The sequence below is a fragment of the Barbus barbus genome, assembly GCF_936440315.1.
Source record: "Barbus barbus genome assembly, chromosome: 24".
NCBI lineage: Eukaryota > Metazoa > Chordata > Actinopteri > Cypriniformes > Cyprinidae > Barbus > Barbus barbus.
The window spans coordinates 29,185,645-29,205,731 of record NC_136752.1 but is presented as its reverse complement, the minus strand read 5'-3'; the positions used below and the strand labels follow the sequence as shown (position 1 = coordinate 29,205,731).

The 20,087-nt window shown below is 32.6% G+C and overlaps 1 protein-coding gene across 4 annotated transcripts in view; it reads right to left on the bottom strand.

Annotated features, from left to right (window-relative positions):
• The window catches only part of fig4a (FIG4 phosphoinositide 5-phosphatase a), a 67,707-nt gene that overhangs the window by 9,227 nt on the left and 38,393 nt on the right, over positions 1-20,087 (bottom strand). For 2 of the 4 annotated variants that reach the window (XM_079375305.1, XM_079375306.1), the window contains exons 17-23: positions 14,638-14,776; positions 12,487-12,545; positions 11,695-11,842; positions 11,505-11,588; positions 11,008-11,203; positions 4,041-4,135; positions 1,064-1,141 (exon numbers count right to left, since the gene is read on the bottom strand). In XM_079375305.1, coding sequence (XP_079231431.1) covers positions 1,064-1,141; positions 4,041-4,135; positions 11,008-11,203; positions 11,505-11,588; positions 11,695-11,842; positions 12,487-12,545; positions 14,638-14,776 — 799 coding nt within the window. The remainder of the gene's footprint in view (positions 1-1,063; positions 1,142-4,040; positions 4,136-11,007; positions 11,204-11,504; positions 11,589-11,694; positions 11,843-12,486; positions 12,546-14,637; positions 14,777-20,087) is intronic. The other 2 variants (XM_079375307.1, XM_079375308.1) reach the window with 1 other exon arrangement.

Below are 20,087 nucleotides of genomic sequence, written 5' to 3'. Positions count from 1 at the left end.
GATCTCTACTAAACTCCGCCCACAACTGTGTCCCACCTTCAGGGACCAATGAGGCGTCAGCGTGAACACAACACACAGAGTGAAGAGCGCAAATGTCAAAACAAGAACAAAACAAAAGCATGTTTTCAATACCAGCATCAATGTAGTGTGAAAAACAACGTTACATAACGATAGGAAACACTCACACACCTGCTGCACGCATGTTCTCACACACACACACACACACACTAGAGCACACAGTATGAACATACACACAGTACAACACAAGCACCTAAAAAAACACATTTGACCTAATATATTTATAAAAGTAGTTCAAATTCATACTCTTAAAAACACTACAACAGAATACTAAGAATATTATCTACATATTAAATCTGTTAATCAGCAAACCTTATTTTTTTAAACTTAAAAACAGGATATAGATACATAAAGAAGTTTTGATGACTGCATTAAACTTCACACAGATTTACCAAACATGCTAAATATTTAGTAAAATATTATACAAAAATGTATAAATGAATAAATATTGAACTATACAATTTATATGCACACTGAAAGTTATTTGTTTTTAAAGAAATTAATTTTATTCAGCAAGGATGCATTAAAATAATCAAAAGTGACTGAAGACTGGAGTAATGATGCTGGAAATTCAGCTTTGATCACAGAAATAAATTACATTCTAACATATATTCACACAGAAAACAGCTCTTTTAAAGTCTAAATAATATTTCACAATTTTTACTGTTACTACTGTATTTTTGGTCAAATAAATGCAGCCTTGCTGAGCAAAAGAGACTTAATTATTCCAAATTTTGAATGATAGTGAGTAAAAAAGTAAAATGATTTTATTTAGTTATGGCTACAAAATGTAAAAAATAAACAACTATATATAGTTCGAACGAACTATATAACTATATATATAACTATATATATATATATATATATATATATATATATATATATATATATATATATATATATATATATATATATATATATATATATATATATATATATATATATATATATATATATAATTTTTTTTATTCCCTCACACACTCACAGGCTGATGACGGCGTCTAATTTCTTGGTATCATTGTTTCTCTCCACCTTGTGCTGGTTCTGACCCAGATGAGCAAATCTATAAACACACACGGATAAACGATGAAAGCATCAGTGAAGGAATGAACAAAGAATCACACAATCAGCAGCAACGAATCATTTCAATACAAAATTCACAGGTCAAAGCAGCTGCAACAGAAACCTCAGCAGGGAATCATGACATTTCACTGGTATCAGATACTGAAACTTCTGAACAACGCGGATAAAAGGGTGACAGAGCCTTCTGCATTTTACCTACGGAGGTGTGTGTGTGTGTGAGAGAGAGAGTGTGTGTGTGTGTGTGTGTGAGAGAGAGAGAGTGTGTGTGTGTGTGTGTGAGAGAGAGAGAGTGTGTGTGTGTGTGTGTGCTGATGGAAGTAATTTGCTCTGCCGGCGTATGGAGAAACACTGAGAGAAGCAGTTCACAGAGTAACTACAACTAAACCAGAAGTTTTCAGTGTTACTTAAATTAAATGTTAACTGTAACATTTTTTTTAAAAATTAAACATTTTATTTCACCTCATTAACTCAAATTAAAACTACAAAACACATTTGTGCTACTTGAAATAACTTAAACATTAACTGAAATCAAATAAAACATGAAAAACTTATTTTATTTCAGTTTGTTAAAAAATGTTTTATATACTATTGCTGTTTTTATTAATATTTTGGTTTAGCTTAATTTTTATATTTTCTTGCTAAAAATATTACTATTTGGGTTTAATTTATTGTTATTTCAGTTTTTCAGTTTAAATTTGTAGTTTAAGATTTTCATCTAATATTTATATTGATATTTTCCCCTCTTTTTTAATACATTTTTTTGTTTGTTTTATTTTTAAATATTGGTTTTATTTTTTATGATTTCATTTTATATATATATATATATATATATATATATATATATATATATATATATATATATATATATATATATATATATATATATATATATATATATATATATATATATATATATATACACACACACTCACCTAAAGGATTATTAGGAACACCTGTTCAATTTCTCATTAATGCAATTATCTAATTAACCAATCACATGTCAGTTGCTTCAATGCATTTAGGGGTGTGGTCCTGGTCAAGACAATCTCCTGAACTCCAAACTGAATGTCAGAATGGGAAAGAAAGGTGATTTAAGCAATTTTGAGCGTGGCATGGTTGTTGGTGCCAGACGGGCCGGTCTGAGTATTTCACAATCTGCTCAGTTACTGGGATTTTCACGCACAACCATTTCTAGGGTTTACAAAGAATGGTGTGAAAAGGGAAAAACATCCAGTATGCGGCAGTCCTGTGGGCGAAAATGCCTTGTTGATGCTAGAGGTCAGAGGAGAATGGGCCGACTGATTCAAGCTGATAGAAGAGCAACTTTGACTGAAATAACCACTCGTTACAACCGAGGTATGCAGCAAAGCATTTGTGAAGCCACAACACGCACAACCTTGAGGCGGATGAGCTACAACAGCAGAAGACCCCACCGGGTACCACTCATCTCCACTACAAATAGGAAAAAGAGGCTACAATTTGCACGAGCTCACCAAAATTGGACGGTTGAAGACTGGAAAAATGTTGCCTGGTCTGATGAGTCTCGATTTCTGTTGAGACATTCAGATGGTCAGAATTTGGCGTAAACAGAATGAGAACATGGCTCCATCATGCCTTGTTACCACTGTGCAGGCTGGTGGTGGTGGTGTAATGGTGTGGGGGATGTTTTCTTGGCACACTTTAGGCCCCTTAGTGCCAATTGGGCATCGTTTAAATGCCACGGCCTACCTGAGCATTGTTTCTGACCATGTCCATCCCTTTATGACCACCATGTACCCATCCTCTGATGGCTACTTCCAGCAGGATAATGCACCATGTCACAAAGCTCGAATCATTTCAAATTGGTTTCTTGAACATGACAATGAGTTCACTGTACTAAAATGGCCCCCACAGTCACCAGATCTCAACCCAATAGAGCATTTTTGGGATGTGGTGGAACGGATGTGCATCCCACAAATCTCCATCAACTGCAAGATGCTATCCTATCAATATGGGCCAACATTTCTAAAGAATGCTTTCGACACCTTGTTGAATCAATGCCACGTAGAATTAAGGCAGTTCTGAAGGCGAAAGGGGGTCAAACACAGTATTAGTATGGTGTTCCTAATAATCCTTTAGGTGAGTGTATGTATATATATATATATATATATATATATATATATATATATATATATATATATAATTTTTTTTTTTTCAGTTCCAGTAAAAGACCACGAGAGACGACTGAATTTGAAAAATGTATATGAGCAACGGGAACATAAAGGCTGTTCAGAGAGAATAAGACACGTGAGATCTTGACCGTCTCAAACCTGTCTTAAGTGTCAGTGCAAGACATTCCTGATCACTGAGGTCAAATCCCATGATTCCCATTCATCATGACTGAAGAACCATGTGACATGAGCTGTGTGTGCAATATGAGTCTCATTTTCTTGATACTTCTCTGAGTTTGATAAATTCTATTTAAATTTGACAGAAATATATATTTGTATTCATCAAGGGCACATTAAATTGATCAAAAGTGCCAGCAAAGACATTTATAAATGTAACAAAAGATTTATATTTCAAATAAATGCTGTTCTTTTGAACTTTCTATTCATCTGTGAATCCTGAAAAATAAAATGCATCACAGTTTCCACAAAAATAGTGCAGCACAACAGTTTTCAACATTGATAATAATCAGAAATGTTTGTTGAGCAGTAAATCAGTATATTATTATGATTTCTGAAGATCATGTGACACTGAAGACTGGAGGAATGATGCTGAAAATATAGCTTTGATCACAGAAATAAATTATAGTTTAACACATATTCACATAGAAAACAGCTGTTTTACATTAGAATAATATTTCAAAATTTTTACTGTATTTTTTATTTTCTGACCTGTGGTAAATGAGGATGTCTTCATCTGGCGGGTTGGCCAGCAGATTCAGGCCATACGTCTCTCTCACGGGCGGCAGACGCTGCTGAGGCTGATCCTGTAAGGTCACACAGGTCAAAGGGTCAGTGAGGTCAAAGGTCACGCACAGATGGCAGACAGAGTTCAGTATATCAGAATGATTTCTGAAGGATCATGTGACATTGAAGACTGGAGTAATGATGCTGAAAATTCAGCTTTGATCACAGAAATAAATTACAGTTTAACACATATTCACACAGAAAACAGGTATTTCAAATCATAATAATATTTCACAATTTTTACAGTATTTTTGATCAAATAAATGCAGCCTTGGTGAGCAGAAGAGACTTCAACAATCTTATTATAAAATCTTAAAGGTTATTGTATAAAGGAAAGTCTATTGTTCTTGCTGTATGTGTTTTAAAGCAGCATAAAGCTGTTTAAGAGTCCGTCCAAACACATCAAACACTGAGAAGTGAACTGAAGGGTCTCCCTTCACTAACGAGCCGCTGTTACGTAACGACTGACGGTTTGACGGGTGTTTCCCTCCGGCGGCCCCGCGTCTGCTGTTTTACTCGTATACATACTGATTAAACTCAAGACGTGACTAATGCGACGTTTCACTCGCACCAGGGTAATTACAGTGTCGCAGGTTTTCACGTTTAAATATTTCATCAGCCGCGGTCGTTGAGCTTATCCCGGCATTTACACGTGACGAGCGAAGCCTTACACGTGAGCCGTATGAGAAATGAAGCTCCGCTCGAGAATAACATGAGTGAAAAATGACCGTGACGGAACAAAAACACTCAACAGACAGACTGGAGACTTTAGGCCAGAAGACTCGTGTCGTGGAAAACACACTTGCTGATTTCAGTTCAAATTGATATATACTTAAAATGTAATGCAAGTCACTTCAGGATAAAATGTGACCCTGCAGCACAAAAGCAGTCTTAAGTCTCTGGGGTATATTTGTAGCAATAGCCAACAATACACTGTATGGATCAAAATTATACATTTCTCTTTTATGACAAAAATCATTAGGATATGAAATAAAGATCATGTTCCATCAAGATATTTAGTAAGTTTCCTACTGTAAATATAACAAAACTTCATTTTTGATTAGTAATATGCATTGCTAATAACTTAATTTGAACAACTTTAAAGGAGATTTTCTCAATATTTAGATTTTTTTGCACCCTCAGATTCCAGATTTATCTCAGCCAAATATTGTCCGATCCTAACAAACCATACATCAATGGACAGATTATTTATTCAGCTTTCAGATGATGTAGAAATCTCAATTTTAAAAAAATGACCCTTATGACTGGTTTTGTGCTCCAGGGTCACAAATATCTGCCATGTTTGTAAATGCCAATGTAGATTTTTTTATGATTTACTCAAGACTGTCCCGGTCAATGCGATAGAAAGGTTTTTGAAAACACTTTTAGAGTAATTTGATAGTAACATGAGCAAATGGTGGCTATTTGTGTCAACGCTTCAGGTTAACCTCACAGAAACATGTCCAGGTCACATTTACAAAGGAAAGGAAAGGAAAGGAAAGGAAAGGAAAGGAAAGGAAAGGAAAGGAAAGGAAAGGAAAGAGGTAAAGATTTAAAAAATAAATAGAAAATATTTTTATAAAAAAGAAAAAGCCAAAAGAAAGAAAAAGGATAAAAAGGGGGAAAAAAAACAACAACAAAATAAATCTTTTTCCAAAAAGAAAAAAACAAAGAAACAAATGAAAAAGAAAACAAATATAAAGGAAAAGGGATTGTTTTTGTCCCAAATAAATAAAAGAGAGAGAGGGGGGGGGGGTTAAAAAAAAAAAAACAATAGGACAACATTTAAAAATGTAAAAAAGGAAAAATGGGAAAAAACAAAAAAGCTTTAAAAATATAAAAAACTGGTTAATAAAAAATAAAAATGAAAACAGAATAAAAACTGGTTTTCTCAACAAAAAAAAAGGGAAGAAAAACTATTAAAAGGGATATCCGTCAGTTCTGCTGGCTGCATGTCATGATCACGTGTCACAGCTGTGTCTGTAACTGCTGTTTCCAGATATTTACTACAGTGCAGGAAACCTTGACTGAATACTCGCTTCTGTTCTCCTGACAAATCACACACAACACTGCCTTCATCCACTCACACATCAACACGTGTGTGTGTGTGTGTGTGTGTGTGTGTGTCCTGCCATGGCAACAGGTCAGTGTGACTGTGACAAACAATCAGAGGACTGAAGCTTCCATTCAGAATCATTAATATCTCCATCCTTCAGTTTGGACCTTCCTCATTTCATCCACTCGCAAACACCAACATCATATATACATATAAATTCATACATTAATGCTCATGAATAATGATTAATGAATAAATCACAAGTAAACTATATACAGGGAAAAAAAAGAAAAAAAGATTATATTACCAAGTATTTTTGTCTTTTTTCCCAGTACAAACATCTAATCATTCTTAAATCAAGACTGACTTGAGTTGCAAAATAAGCCATTTTTCTGTGGAAAATTAAGTAAAATCAAGTGAGCATTCACTTAAAACGAGAAAAATATCTGTCTACGAGGTAAGAAAATTATGTTTTTTTTGTTGTTGCAATTAATAAGACATGCTTTTTGATTACTAACATTTAATTTAACCATGAAATAGAATCCATAAAACTGAAAAATGAAGAAAAAAAAGGAATACAGAAAAAAAAAGAAAAGATAAAACACTTTTAGGGCACTAAAAATGTTCAAAATGAGCAGCTCAAGTTCATTTTTTGATCACTTCAGTTTGACCTGAACAATTTCAGCAGCACATGTTCAATCAATTTACAATGAAATGACCCTTTTTGATGCAAGAAAGAGAAGAGAAGAGAAGAGAAGAGAAGAGAAGAGAAGAGAAGAGAAGAGAAGAGAAGAGAAGAGAAAAGAACAGAAGAATCTGTATTGATGTTATTCATTAAAGTCCTGAGCGTCCGCTCATTCATTCATCTCTCATCTATTAAAATCCCTCCGTTCTTCCCTCAATCCCTCCTTCAGTGTCTCTCAAGGTAAATAAACCCAAACGGCCTTGTCGGCATGGCAACATGACAGTAACCTTGAGTCACACACGCGGGGCGAGAGACAGAGAGAGAGCTGCTGAACCCATGAGAAACATGCACAAATGAAATAAAAAAATATACATAAAATAAATCTAAAAAAATATAAATAAAATGTATACACATAAAACAAAAAATAATATATATATAATTAACATGCAATAATATGCATTTACAATATATTGATCATTCAGCTACTAAACGCATTGGAAAACTGCAAACTGTGAAAAACAAACAAATTACACACACACACACACACACACACAAATATGAAAATAATCAATATTATATTTTCAATGTTGCATTAGTTTATTCAACTGATGAATGCATCAGAAACTGCCAAATATAATAATATGTAAATAAAAAAAATATATACATTAAAAAAAAATAATACGTGCATATTTTTAATGTTGCATTTATGCATTTACCTGCTGAATGCATTAGAAATGACCAAATGTAAAACATGCAAAAAGAAAATAAAAAAAGTGAAATAAAAAAAACAATAATATCTCCCTCTCTCTCTCTATATATATATATATATATTAATGTTGCATTTAGGTTATCCATTCATGCCAAAATTCATTAATTTATTGCTTCTTCATTTAAGTCATATAATGATCTTAAACATGCAAAAAAAAAAAAACATTAATATTTAGTGCAATCTGTTCGACTAAAGCAAAAGATTCACGACAGTAAGACGCGACTTTGATGACATTTTGCAATCGATAAATACTGTTTGTTGTTCTCTATGCATTGCATTATGAGCAGCATTGTGTCAGTTAAAGTTATTTGTACGCTGAAAATTAGAAAGAAATAAAGGTGTGAAATGAGTCTTTATCAATGAGACTCACTGACTCAATGCATGCAACAGGGTTTCCTCAGGTAACGTTTCTCCAGAATATAAACCCCATTACAGCATTATCTGAATCTCACCGGAGATCTTAATAAAGCAGGGATCAGGCGTATTGTTGAGCGAGACAGATCTAGACTCACACAGAGCCAGAAAACAGCCTTCTGCGTCTGTGTGTGAAAATTATCATCATTTATATCATTTTTAAATTATATTTATCCTAATATAAAAATAAATTATGTGAACAAATAACTAATAATAAATAATGAACTGTTAATATAACGAATGTAGCAAATGCATGAATTATTATTTATATTAATATTCCAATTCCAAAATATGAATATTCAAAGTCAACACGTTACGGTTTAAATTTAATTAAATGTTTAACATCGTTAAATTTCTTTATGGCAGTTAGCACACATTCATTCAGCTATTTTAAACACTGGAATAATACACACAAGCAATACTGCTCTTATGAAATATAGTCATGGTTTTACAACAAATAAAACTAGGGATGCATCGACCCGATACTCAGTATCGGTATCGGCTTTCGTATTATAAAACTTTTGCGCAATGAAGGATTATTAATAGTCTTTCTTTTTCTATCCTATCTATCATATGTTGCTGCCTTCCTTACTGTGCTATACATTTAAAAGAAATGTCTTTTAATTTTATAGTATACAGTGCCGTGAAAAGGTTTTTGCCCCCTTCGTTTTTTTTTTTTTTTGCATATTTGTCTCACTTAAAAGATTCAGATCAAACTAATTTTAATATTACACAAAGATAACCCGAGTAATAAAAAAATGCAGTTTTGAAATAATAATTTCATTTATTAATGGAAAAAAGCTGTCCAAACCTGCCTGGCACTACGTGAAAAAGTAATTGCCCCCTAAATCTAATAACTGGTTGTGCCACCCTTTGCAGCAACAACTGCAATCAAGCGTTTGTGTTAACTGGCAATGAGTCTTTCACATCGCTGTGGAGGAATTCTAGCCCACTTTTCTTTGCAGAATTGTTTTAATTCAGCCACATTGGAGGGTTGTCAAGCATGAACGGACAGTTTAAGGTCATGCCACAGCATCTCAATCGGATTTAAGTCCGGACTTTGACTTGGCCACTCCAAAACCTTAATTTTGTTTTTCCTGAGCCATTCAGAGGTGGACTTGCTGGTGTGTTTGGGATCATTGTCCTGCTGCATAACCCAAGCGCGCTTGATCTTGAGGTCACAAACGGACAGCCGGACATTCTCCTTCAGGATTTTCTGATAGAGTGCAGAATTCATGGTTCCATCAATTATGGCAAGTCGTCCAGGTCCTGAAGCAGCAAAGCAGCCCCAGACCATCACACTACCACCACCATGTTTGACTGCTGGTATGTTGTTCTTTTTATGAAATGCTGTGTTGGTCTTGGGTATAATCAAGATATTTTTTGGCAAATGTGAGACGAGCCTTTGTGTTCTTTTTGGTCAGCAATGACTTTTGCATTGGAGTTCTGCCATGGATGCTGTTTTTGTCCAGTCTCTTTCTTATTGTTGAATCATGAACACTGACCTTAACTGAGGCACGTGAGTCATGCAGTTCTTTAGATGTTGTTCTGGGTTCTTTTATGACCTCCTGGATGAGTCGTCGTTGTGCTCTTGGAGTAATTTTGGTCGGCCGGCCACTCCTGGGAAGGTTAACCACTGTTCCGAGTTTTCTCCATTTGTCGATAATGGCTCTGACTGTGGTTTGCTGGAGTCCCAAATCCTTAGAAATGGCTTTATATCCCTTTCCAGACTGATACATGTCAACTATTTTGTTTCTCGTCTGTTCTTGAATTTCTTTAGTTCGTGGCATGATTAGCTGCTCTTTAAGCATGCTTCACTTTGTCAGACAGGTTCTTTCTTGATTCAACAGGTCTGGCAGTAATCAGGCCTGGGTTTGACTAGTGAAATATAATGCAGCTTTCTAAAATAATGTGGTTAATCACAGTCCTTTCATGATTTAACAGGAGGGGGCAATTAATTTTTCACGTAGGGCCAGGAAGATTTGGACAGCTTTTTACCCATAATAAATGAAATCATCATTTAAAAACGGCATTTTGTATTTACTTGCATTATCTTTGTGTAATATTAAAATTAGTTTGATGATCTGAATCTTTTAAGTGTGACATATGCAAAAAAAAAAAAAACAATTTATTGATTTTTTTAAGTATTTGGGATTTTAAGAACAAGTGGAAAGTGTGCTGAATGTTTCATTTCATGCAAGTGAAATTAGCAAAGCAGTTAGACTGAATTTACATTTGTAAAGAGTATGAGATGAGAAGAGAGAGTATGAGATGCATTCAGAGAGACGGGCTGTGTTTGCGGTCTTCTGAATTGGGAATAGCGAACATGCATGATAAACTTATTTCAAATTCTGTTGGGGAGATCAAATGTGTGAGATAACGTTCATGTACTAATAAAAACCTCTAAGAATCTTTTATTCTCCAGTACTGAAAGCAGAACTGATAAGGGAGCTCTTGATATGTGTTGTAACAGCTCTTGCAAATTACCTCTGTTGTCATTTCGAAGCCGAAGTGATCTCATTTTATATACATTTTTCTTTAGTGTTAATTTGCCTTTAAAACTTTCCAAAAAATTTACTTTTTATTAAAATCACTGGACTATAAAAAGCTTAACAAGGCATTTCGGTGTCTATCCAAACACCTTCATCAGTTGTAAAAACAGGAAGGCAAATATATCCACAAAAGTCACATGATCAGCAGACCTATAGAGGTCATATGACTACTAGATTAATTGTGTAACACATGCCAGAGTAGATCCACATTGCAGGGTTTGCGATTAGAATATTGCAACGTCTCAAATTGCAATCGATTTCAATTAATCGCTCAGCCCTACTATGTATATCTATTTATATAGTATTTGTTTAAAAATGTCATGTAAAACAGCATGCATTCAAACACCAGAACACTACACTGATTTTTTTTTTTGCATGATAAAGTTATAAATGAGAGTTGTGCGCGACCGCTGTACCTCATGCACGCGGATGCTGTCGCTCGGCTCGGACAGTTTGATCGGCGTGGAGCGCTGAGACACTGTCCCATCTTCCTCGCGCTCTTCCTCAGAGTCATCCTCAGAGCTGCTGGAGATCTGCTCCTCGCTGGGAGGAGGAGGAGCGCTGGCCGCAGTCTTCCTCTGCAACACCGCCTCCTCCTTACTGGACTTACTGCTGAGAGACCAGACCAGACCAGACCAGAGAAACCAGATCAGCACCTCATCCACACACTCATAAAACACTGACAGTCACTCTGAACAGGAAACACACTGCAATCAATGGAAACAAATCAACTCTGACCTACTGAACTCAAGGTTATATCATTAACTAAAACCATAACAAACAAATTTTACATTAATTATATTAACAATAATTAACTACATCATTTTCTTAAATGACTTTAAAAAAAATATATTTTCCCCTTCAGTTTCTATATATATATATATATATATATATATATCTCTCTCAGACTCACCCCAGCACTGACTTCGCGCTCTCTTCTGGTTTGCGTACGGTGAACGGACTCGGGTCGAGGCCGACCGTCTTCGGCATGAACTCCCTGAAAGACGAGAATTTGTGCATTCGAATGTGGATTTTTATTTTAAATTAGACGAATATTCGAAAATTCTAATTGTTTTTCTGACAGCCCTAGTGTCGGTGCTGACCTCGCGGAGTTGGTCATAGCGACGCTGAACGTGTCGTCGAACGAGGTGAGTTCATACGGCTTGAAGAACTCTGTGTAGATGTCGATGCTCTCGTCGTATCGGTTCACACGCTTCACCTCCACCTTCCTCCTGTTCTTCTCACACGGAGCTGAAACACATTCAGAAAAGCTTTACGATTCAACATGAAGAAGTCCAGTTATAACTTACAGCGTGTCTGAGGCTCTAAACAGAAACTAAATGTCACAAAAACTTGGAAGAACAAGCTGAAAGAGAAATTAATTCATTCTTAAATTAATAAATTAACATTTTGCTTGTAACATGCATCACATGAATAATTTATGAAAAAGTCAATCCTATATATTATATTCCACTGCATGAATTAAGTCACAGCCTGAACATAAAAAGTGTTATTTGTGTGCCGTACAGAGCTGATGAGTCAATTATGACTAATAATTACATTAATATTGAATATTTAAATATTTTTGGCTTTAATATTTTAATTGATTTTAATTGAACATTTAAGTTAAATAAATAATTGAAATAAACATTCACATAAATAAATAAAAACTAAATATTTATATTAATATTTACTTAAATATGCATTCATATAAATAAATAAACAGTGATTATGAGAGTCTCCGGTGTGTTTCACGTGAGCCGGATGCGGATCAGTTTCCGCTCAGTCTCAGGAAGCTCCGCTGGATCAGGACGGCTGCTTCAGCTCAGTGTTTGTGGTTAATATGTAAGCTCATATCTCTTTTATCTGTCTTTATGGATGTATAAAGTGATCACCTTCATCATACGGTAACGGCAGGAACGTCAGCACTCCGTCAGTCCACCAGTGTGTGTAACTGCAGAGAAAAACAAATACATCAGCATCAAACAGGACTGCAGATATAGATAGATATATATATATAAACACACAACGTTATATTTTAGTTAAATAATGCATCAAATATAATATGTATTTATATACAAAATTTTTATTAAACCCAGAAAATTTTTATTTTATTACAACAAATAAAGATTACAGCCAGCGAATAATAAGTGCATAATAATGTGATGTTTCAACTGACATATAATATTATATATTAAATTTATAATATTACATAATACATTATATAATCTATATACAATATAATATTATATATTTATTATTTTATATTATTATTTTAGTAAGGGAACGAAACTTTTCAAAAGACCTTCAAAATAATTTTTTTTTCAGATTTTGTAATAAAAACCTATATAATTTATACAACTATATAAAATTTATATAATAAAGTATTATACTGTATACAAATTTTTGCAAATGATTTAAGATAAATAAATAAATATTAATTAATTAAAATACATATTACATATACTATAAATATTAAATATATAATAAAAAAGTTTTAATATTATATATATATATATATATATATATATATATATATATATATATATACACATACATGCATACACACTGTACATATACATACATATATTATATAATCATATCTTGTACATGCATACATATATAAAATACTGTATTTGGTTTCATTAAAATATATGAAATATTTAAACACAGCATAAATACATTTTATATACATGCAAAATATACACGTGCATAAAATTTGAGAGGAAAATGTGTTTAATTTATATTAATATAAAGTCAATGCAAAAATCCTGATTGAAAAATATAATAATTCATAAAGACTCAGACGTGTCTGTGAGATTCACCCACATGAATGCACAAACTGTCCCGGCGATCGGTGAACTGAACAGAAATACATGCAAACACGAACGTCCGATTTGTCCTGGAACATGAACTGTCATTTCAGAGACTATTTGATGTGACAATTCCCCAAAACAGGTCAGATTCCTCATTCGTTTTGTGTCTGATAACAGTTATTTGTCACGTCGACCTGTGTTCATTATGCAAGCGGCATAACAAAGCCACGTGCCGGACGGCTGGAGGAAACTAAAGTGGGTCACGGGCCACATAAACGCTTCTCTAATATCACGGCAATAATAGAATAAACCACACATGGACAGAAACTGGAAGCTGTAGATGCTAGAAATGAAGCGCGGCAGAAAACCCTTTTGATGTTTATACGGGTTAAATGCGATGAAACACCAACCAGTAGCTGTTCATAATGCTGTTTACGAAGGCAAAGATCACTAGTATTAGTGCTTATACTGTACTTAGTTGTGCTATTACTCTTATAGACTATCTTACTTACATTTTTCACCATGCATTCATGTCACATCACCCTCATAATGCATTCAGTCCATTTTGACCCAGAAGAGATGCATAAGAATTTCTAAAAAACACCGTTTTTGTAATACACAGAAACTTTGCAAATGCTTTCAGAGTCTCAAAATACACATTTATTTTTTTCCAGATTTTTTGCAATTGTCTTTTAGGGGATATAACCATTTAAAATAAGGTTTAGCGTTTGGGTCTTTTTGACCCGGGTGTGTATGGAACACCATTAGTGTCAATAACATTTTATGTTAAATTATCTATGAAGTTATATTAGTGTTAAAAAACCTTTTTTTCCACGTCTACTGGTTGGTGTTTCATCGCATTTAACCCGTATAAACATCAAAAGGGTTTTCTGCCGCGCTTCATTTCTAGCATCTACAGCTTCCAGTTTCTGTCCATGTGTGGTTTATTCTATTATTGCCGTGATATTAGAGAAGCGTTTATGTGGCCCGTGACCCACTTTAGTTTCCTCCAGCCGTCTGGCACGTGGCTTTGTTATGCCGCTTGCATAATGAACACAGGTCGACGTGACAAAGAACTGTTATCAGACACAAAACGAAATGAGAGGAATGAATGCATTATGAGGGTTAAGCAAAACATGGTAAATCCGTATCAGGCTTTTTTTTGCTCGTCTGTCAAACTCTGGAGAAAGAGCACAGGCTGATATTCAGACAGTATTGAGCGGACAGCACCTGTGCCGCTGGTGTGGGAGGATCATGGTATCGCTGTGGTGAAGGTAGAAATCTGTAGGCAGCTCCCAGAGATGAGGCTTCGACTCCGACGGCTGGTAGACCTGCAGGAACAGGTTTATCGAGTCCTGTCTGTCTGCATCTGAGACACACAAACCATCAGTGTTACTTCTGAGAGTTACTCCTGTTTGCCCAATTCTTAGATTAGGATGCATTTTATTCTCTTAATTTTTTACATTGTTACATTTAGTTGGCAGACAATTTATCCAAATTGAATTTTAGTACATTCAAGGTATAAATTTTATCAGTTCATGCATTCACTGGAAATCAAGCCCATATTCTTGGCTTTACTAGTGCCATGCTTTACTTTGACCAACAAGATAATTGTTTTTATTTTATTGAATTTTATTTTAATTATTAGTGCAATACTTATATTTATATTAAATAATTTTATTGCATTATATTTATTTGTATTTTATTTAATTGTATGTACTATTATAGATCTATATTAATTTTTTTTATTTTGTTTATTTTATGTGATTGCATTTTATATTATTATTTATTTTATTTAATTGTATTTATTTATTAATTACATTTAATGTATTAATTTAGCAGACATGTTATCCAAAGCAAATTTATTCAAGGTATACTAATTTTACCAGAAATCGAACCCATGACATTGCCGTTGCTTTACTTTACGAGCTACATTAATATTTGTATTTTATTGAATTATTCATTATATATTTTGTTAATTTAATTTATTTTATATTGTTTTTTCATTTTTATTTAATTGTATTTTGTTTAATTTTATTTGAGTTTTTTCATTATATTTACCCAAGTGAATTTGACCATATTCAAGGTAGATATATTTTATCATTTCCTAACTTAACCATTGCTAGTGCCATATTTTACTTCATTAGCTACAAATAGTTTTATTTTATTAAATTATTTAAAGTTTTTTAAAATTATTTTAACATTAATGAAATATATTTTTTATTTACTTTAACTGTATTTTATTTGTTTATAATATTATTTAAAATGCTAAATGTTATAAACATTATAAATAAATAATTTTTTTTGTAAATATTACTTGTTAGAAAAAGTTTTTTTTTTTTAATTTACTGTACTTATTTTTGTCCTTTAAATTTTAACTGTATGCAGCCAAACTTCAAACACTTCAGCAACATGAACCGTTTTTGTGATGCCAGTAAAAACAAACCACTAAACCTGAAGCTGAGAGAGTCTGAAAATCTCCTGATCACCAGAGCGAGAGCATGTGAGAGCAATCAAACAATGACGGAATCAGACGTACAGCAGGGTTTGCCTCTGTTTTCAGCTGCCAGGTCTTTGTTTTTGAGAATATCCACAGGTTAAAGGTGCGATAATCACGAGTGTGTGTTAGAGCGATCGTCCTCTGCATGTGCCGCGGCTCAGCGTAATTAAGAGTTAATCGACAAGCACCGAGCGCAATTACACTCGTTCCTCGTTATCCTCAAGGCCATTTCAGCATCTTTCTAATTAAATAAAGCTGAGATGAGAACTGAGATGAGCGACATTAATGCACAAACACGTTCATCCACAAAACATCACATGGAAACGCCTGACAGTCCAGCGAATCTCCTGCATGCTCATGAAATAATACATTATAATTGTTTTAGTGCAGGAAACATTGTACAAAAGATTCAGGAGTAAAATGTTTTATTATTGTATTTTATTTTATTAACATTTACGTTAAACTTTTCCATTTGGCAGACATGTTAACAAAAGATTTATAAGCTACAGGTAGGGTTATTATAGTTCAAAAATGAATGAAAAAATTAAATTAAATAAGTTTTTTTTTACTAATTTTATTGTATTTAATTTTATAATGTATTATTATTATTATTATTATTATTATTATACATTAAATATATCAATATGTGACATTTAAAAAAAGTTAAAAGAATAATAAATAATATAATAAGAGTATTTTATATTAATTTATAGTTTATATTTATTTTATTAAATTACATTTATCCCTTTGGCAGACATGTTAACCAAAGCTTTATGAGCTACAAGAATACTTTATTTAATTATTAGTATTTAATTTATAATTAATTTGATTAGATTAAGGTCATTTATTTAATTGTATTATTTTTATTGAATTCTATTTTATAATTTAATTTAATTCATAATTTTCTATTATATTATTTTAATTAAATGCATTGTTATTTACACCAGATTTATCAATCAGACATTTTAATAAAAAGATTCAGAGGAGTAAAGGTGAATCTCAAGAATATGCCAAGATCTCACTCCAAAACCCAGAAATTAAACATTACATTATACTTTAAAAATAGTCAAAAAAGTTCATTTTTAATGACAACAATCTTCTTGAAAATGTCATAATGCAAAAACGTTTTAATGATGCTAAAATGGGCTTCAGTTTTAATGCAAAGTCATTTCTTTCTTTTGATTTTGAGTGAAAAACATCATATGCTTGAGATTCACCTGTGTAATATTGAAATATAAGAGCAGGGCTCTATTAGACTGTCCTGATGAACAGCATGTGCGCTGAACTATGATTCATTGCAGCAGAATTTACCTGAGGAGAGGTTAAATGAGACGAGGCTATAAATACAACATGGAGAACAAGAAAAGAGTCTGAAGAAGCTCTAAAAACACATGAATGATGAGCCATTCAATCAAACCGCAAACCCCTTACTTTAATTAACCAGCACGCCGCAAAAAGTGATGTTCTTTCTCAGCATTTTCATCTCGCTTTCCAGTACAAATATATAAATATTCTTAAATCAAGATTAATTTACTGAAGATGCAAACTGAGATGAGATAAGAAGTCGTTTTTTTAGTGAGGTTTATGCTTAAAGCAAGAACATATATAATAAATAAAATCCCTTTTTGCAGTGAAACTAAAATGTTTTATTAATATTAACAAACAGCTCACTCAAGAAAATGAATGAATGCATAAATAAATGTCTATTTTTATGGTAGACATGGTATAAGTCAGGGTTATTAAAGTTAACTAACTAAAACAAAACCAAAAATATTGTTACCTGAAATAATATAACTGTAAAACATAAAAAAAGAAAAAACAAACAAACAAACAAAAACAACTCAAAATGTAACGAATAAAACATGAAATAAAATAACTAAAATTAAACATTTAAAACCATATTTTATTAAAACATTCAATAATTAAATTTATTATTTATGGGAAAAAAATATGTCTAATTTTTATTTCGTTTAACCTGACATATTAAAATGTTAAATATATTAAAATAAACTAAAACTGAAAATAAATAAATACATATATACACATATATATATATATATATATATATATATATATATATATATATATATACACATATATATATATATATATATATATATATATATATATATATACACATATATATATATATATATATATATAAATATATATAAATAGCAATTTTTTTAAATTATTATTATTAAAGCTAAAAAATTACTAAAACTTTAATTTACTAATTTTGCCTAAATTAAAAATAAAACTGAAAATATACAAATATAACCGATTAATAAAAGCTATAATGGTACCTCAATGATACTAAAATATCCCAGTTATAAGTTAAATCTTTAAAACAGTTTTACATGCAACAAGATTTTGATATAGATAGATATTAAACATTATATAATGTTTGATCAGACAGGAACCGCCTTTAAGGTATATTTCAGATAAGCAAATGCCCAGAAATATAGATTTTCCAGATGAAAATCTTAGACGTGTCTGAGATGCGATGCATGAGCGTTATCTGGCATATTGGACTGAATTATTTGACTGAATCTTCATTTTTGGGAGGAGTACTCCTCGAATAACTCCAGACGATGTCGCGGTGTCCTCCAGCGAACAGGCCGCATTAAACACCTCGTTAACATCCATCTAGTGTGGAAATGAGATGCGGAGATCAGGTGAAGACGTCCAGGTTAACATGACAGGAGACGCTGAGAAACGAGTCACTCATCCATTCCTGTCGCTCCTTTAATAACTTCATCTCTCTGCTCATATCAGAGAAAAACAAGCCTCTCTGGACTCTCCGAGCACCGAATCAAACCTGACAGGCCAAGCGTCTTGATGAATACATGTGGGATGTTCAAATGGAATTTCATTATATTATTAATGTAGACAAGAATTAAATGTATTAAAGGGGTAATGGTATTCCTGTATTTTTTGTGATTAAGTTATAGCATTTGTGCATTTATGCTAAATGTATTTCGACTACTGTTTTTCATACAAATACATAGAAACCATAAAGTTGCATTTTTTACTATGGTATTGAGGTGCTATATATGTGTGGTTTTAACTGTGGTTGACATGATTTAAATGTATGCTACTATGGATAAAACTAAAACAGTAAGAATATTTAAAATTCACCATATAAAAACAGGGTTGTTACAATACATTCATATATTCTTAAAAATAACATTAAGGCATGAAGGTTTTAGATCATTCAGAAGGAAAAATCATAAAAAGTAAATTAATATTTTAATTCCTAAACACTTTTATGGGCTAAAAAACATTAAACATTTAATATAAACGATTTGAATTTAAAATCTAGAATTTTAAAATACAATTTAAAAATTAATAATTTAATTAAAATAGAAAATAAGTTAAGACATACATGTTATGAATCATTCAGCTAAAACATTAAATAAAAAAATACATTAAATATTTTAATTAATCTCAAAATAGTTTAATTCTCTTCAGAGGGTAAAAATGTAAAGATTTTCTTATATTTATTAGCCAAAAGTCAGTTTTAATATTTAAAGGGGATTTTTAAAAAATGCATATATTTAGATAGATTTCACATTTTCACTGCAAAATTAAGATGCAAATGATATTTTCAGAAAATATCTATATTTTTTTTTTCCAATAATTATTTTCATTTTCAGCTCAGTGTTCAGGTCCAGCTTTGCCCAAGATTTATAATTTTTGGGCGCATCACTAATTATTTTCCACACACACACACACACACACACACACACACACACACACGCACACACACACAGTCAGTTGCTGACGGCGAAAGCATTCACACGGGTGCAATATAATCAGTGCTTGACTGGAATGCGGCGCCTTCGCCAATTAACCAAACGGCAATTACATCACATTTCAGGGTTACATTAGATTTCACTCATATCCTAAAATCATAACGTTATTATGAGAACATCAAGCTATTTAGACCACAATATGAACGCTTGTGTGCGCAAACCGAGCTCCCGCGAGGAAGCAATGACGCGGTCAATGTTCAAACGCAGAATTATGGGAAAACAAACCGTTAGACCCCATATTATTCACCATCGACCAATGGGATTCGAGTTTGGAGACGCTGTAACCACGGAGACTAGAACTGGGTTGTTGCTATACCGACACATAGGCCTATAAAAGATCCAATCATGTCAGAAAATACAAT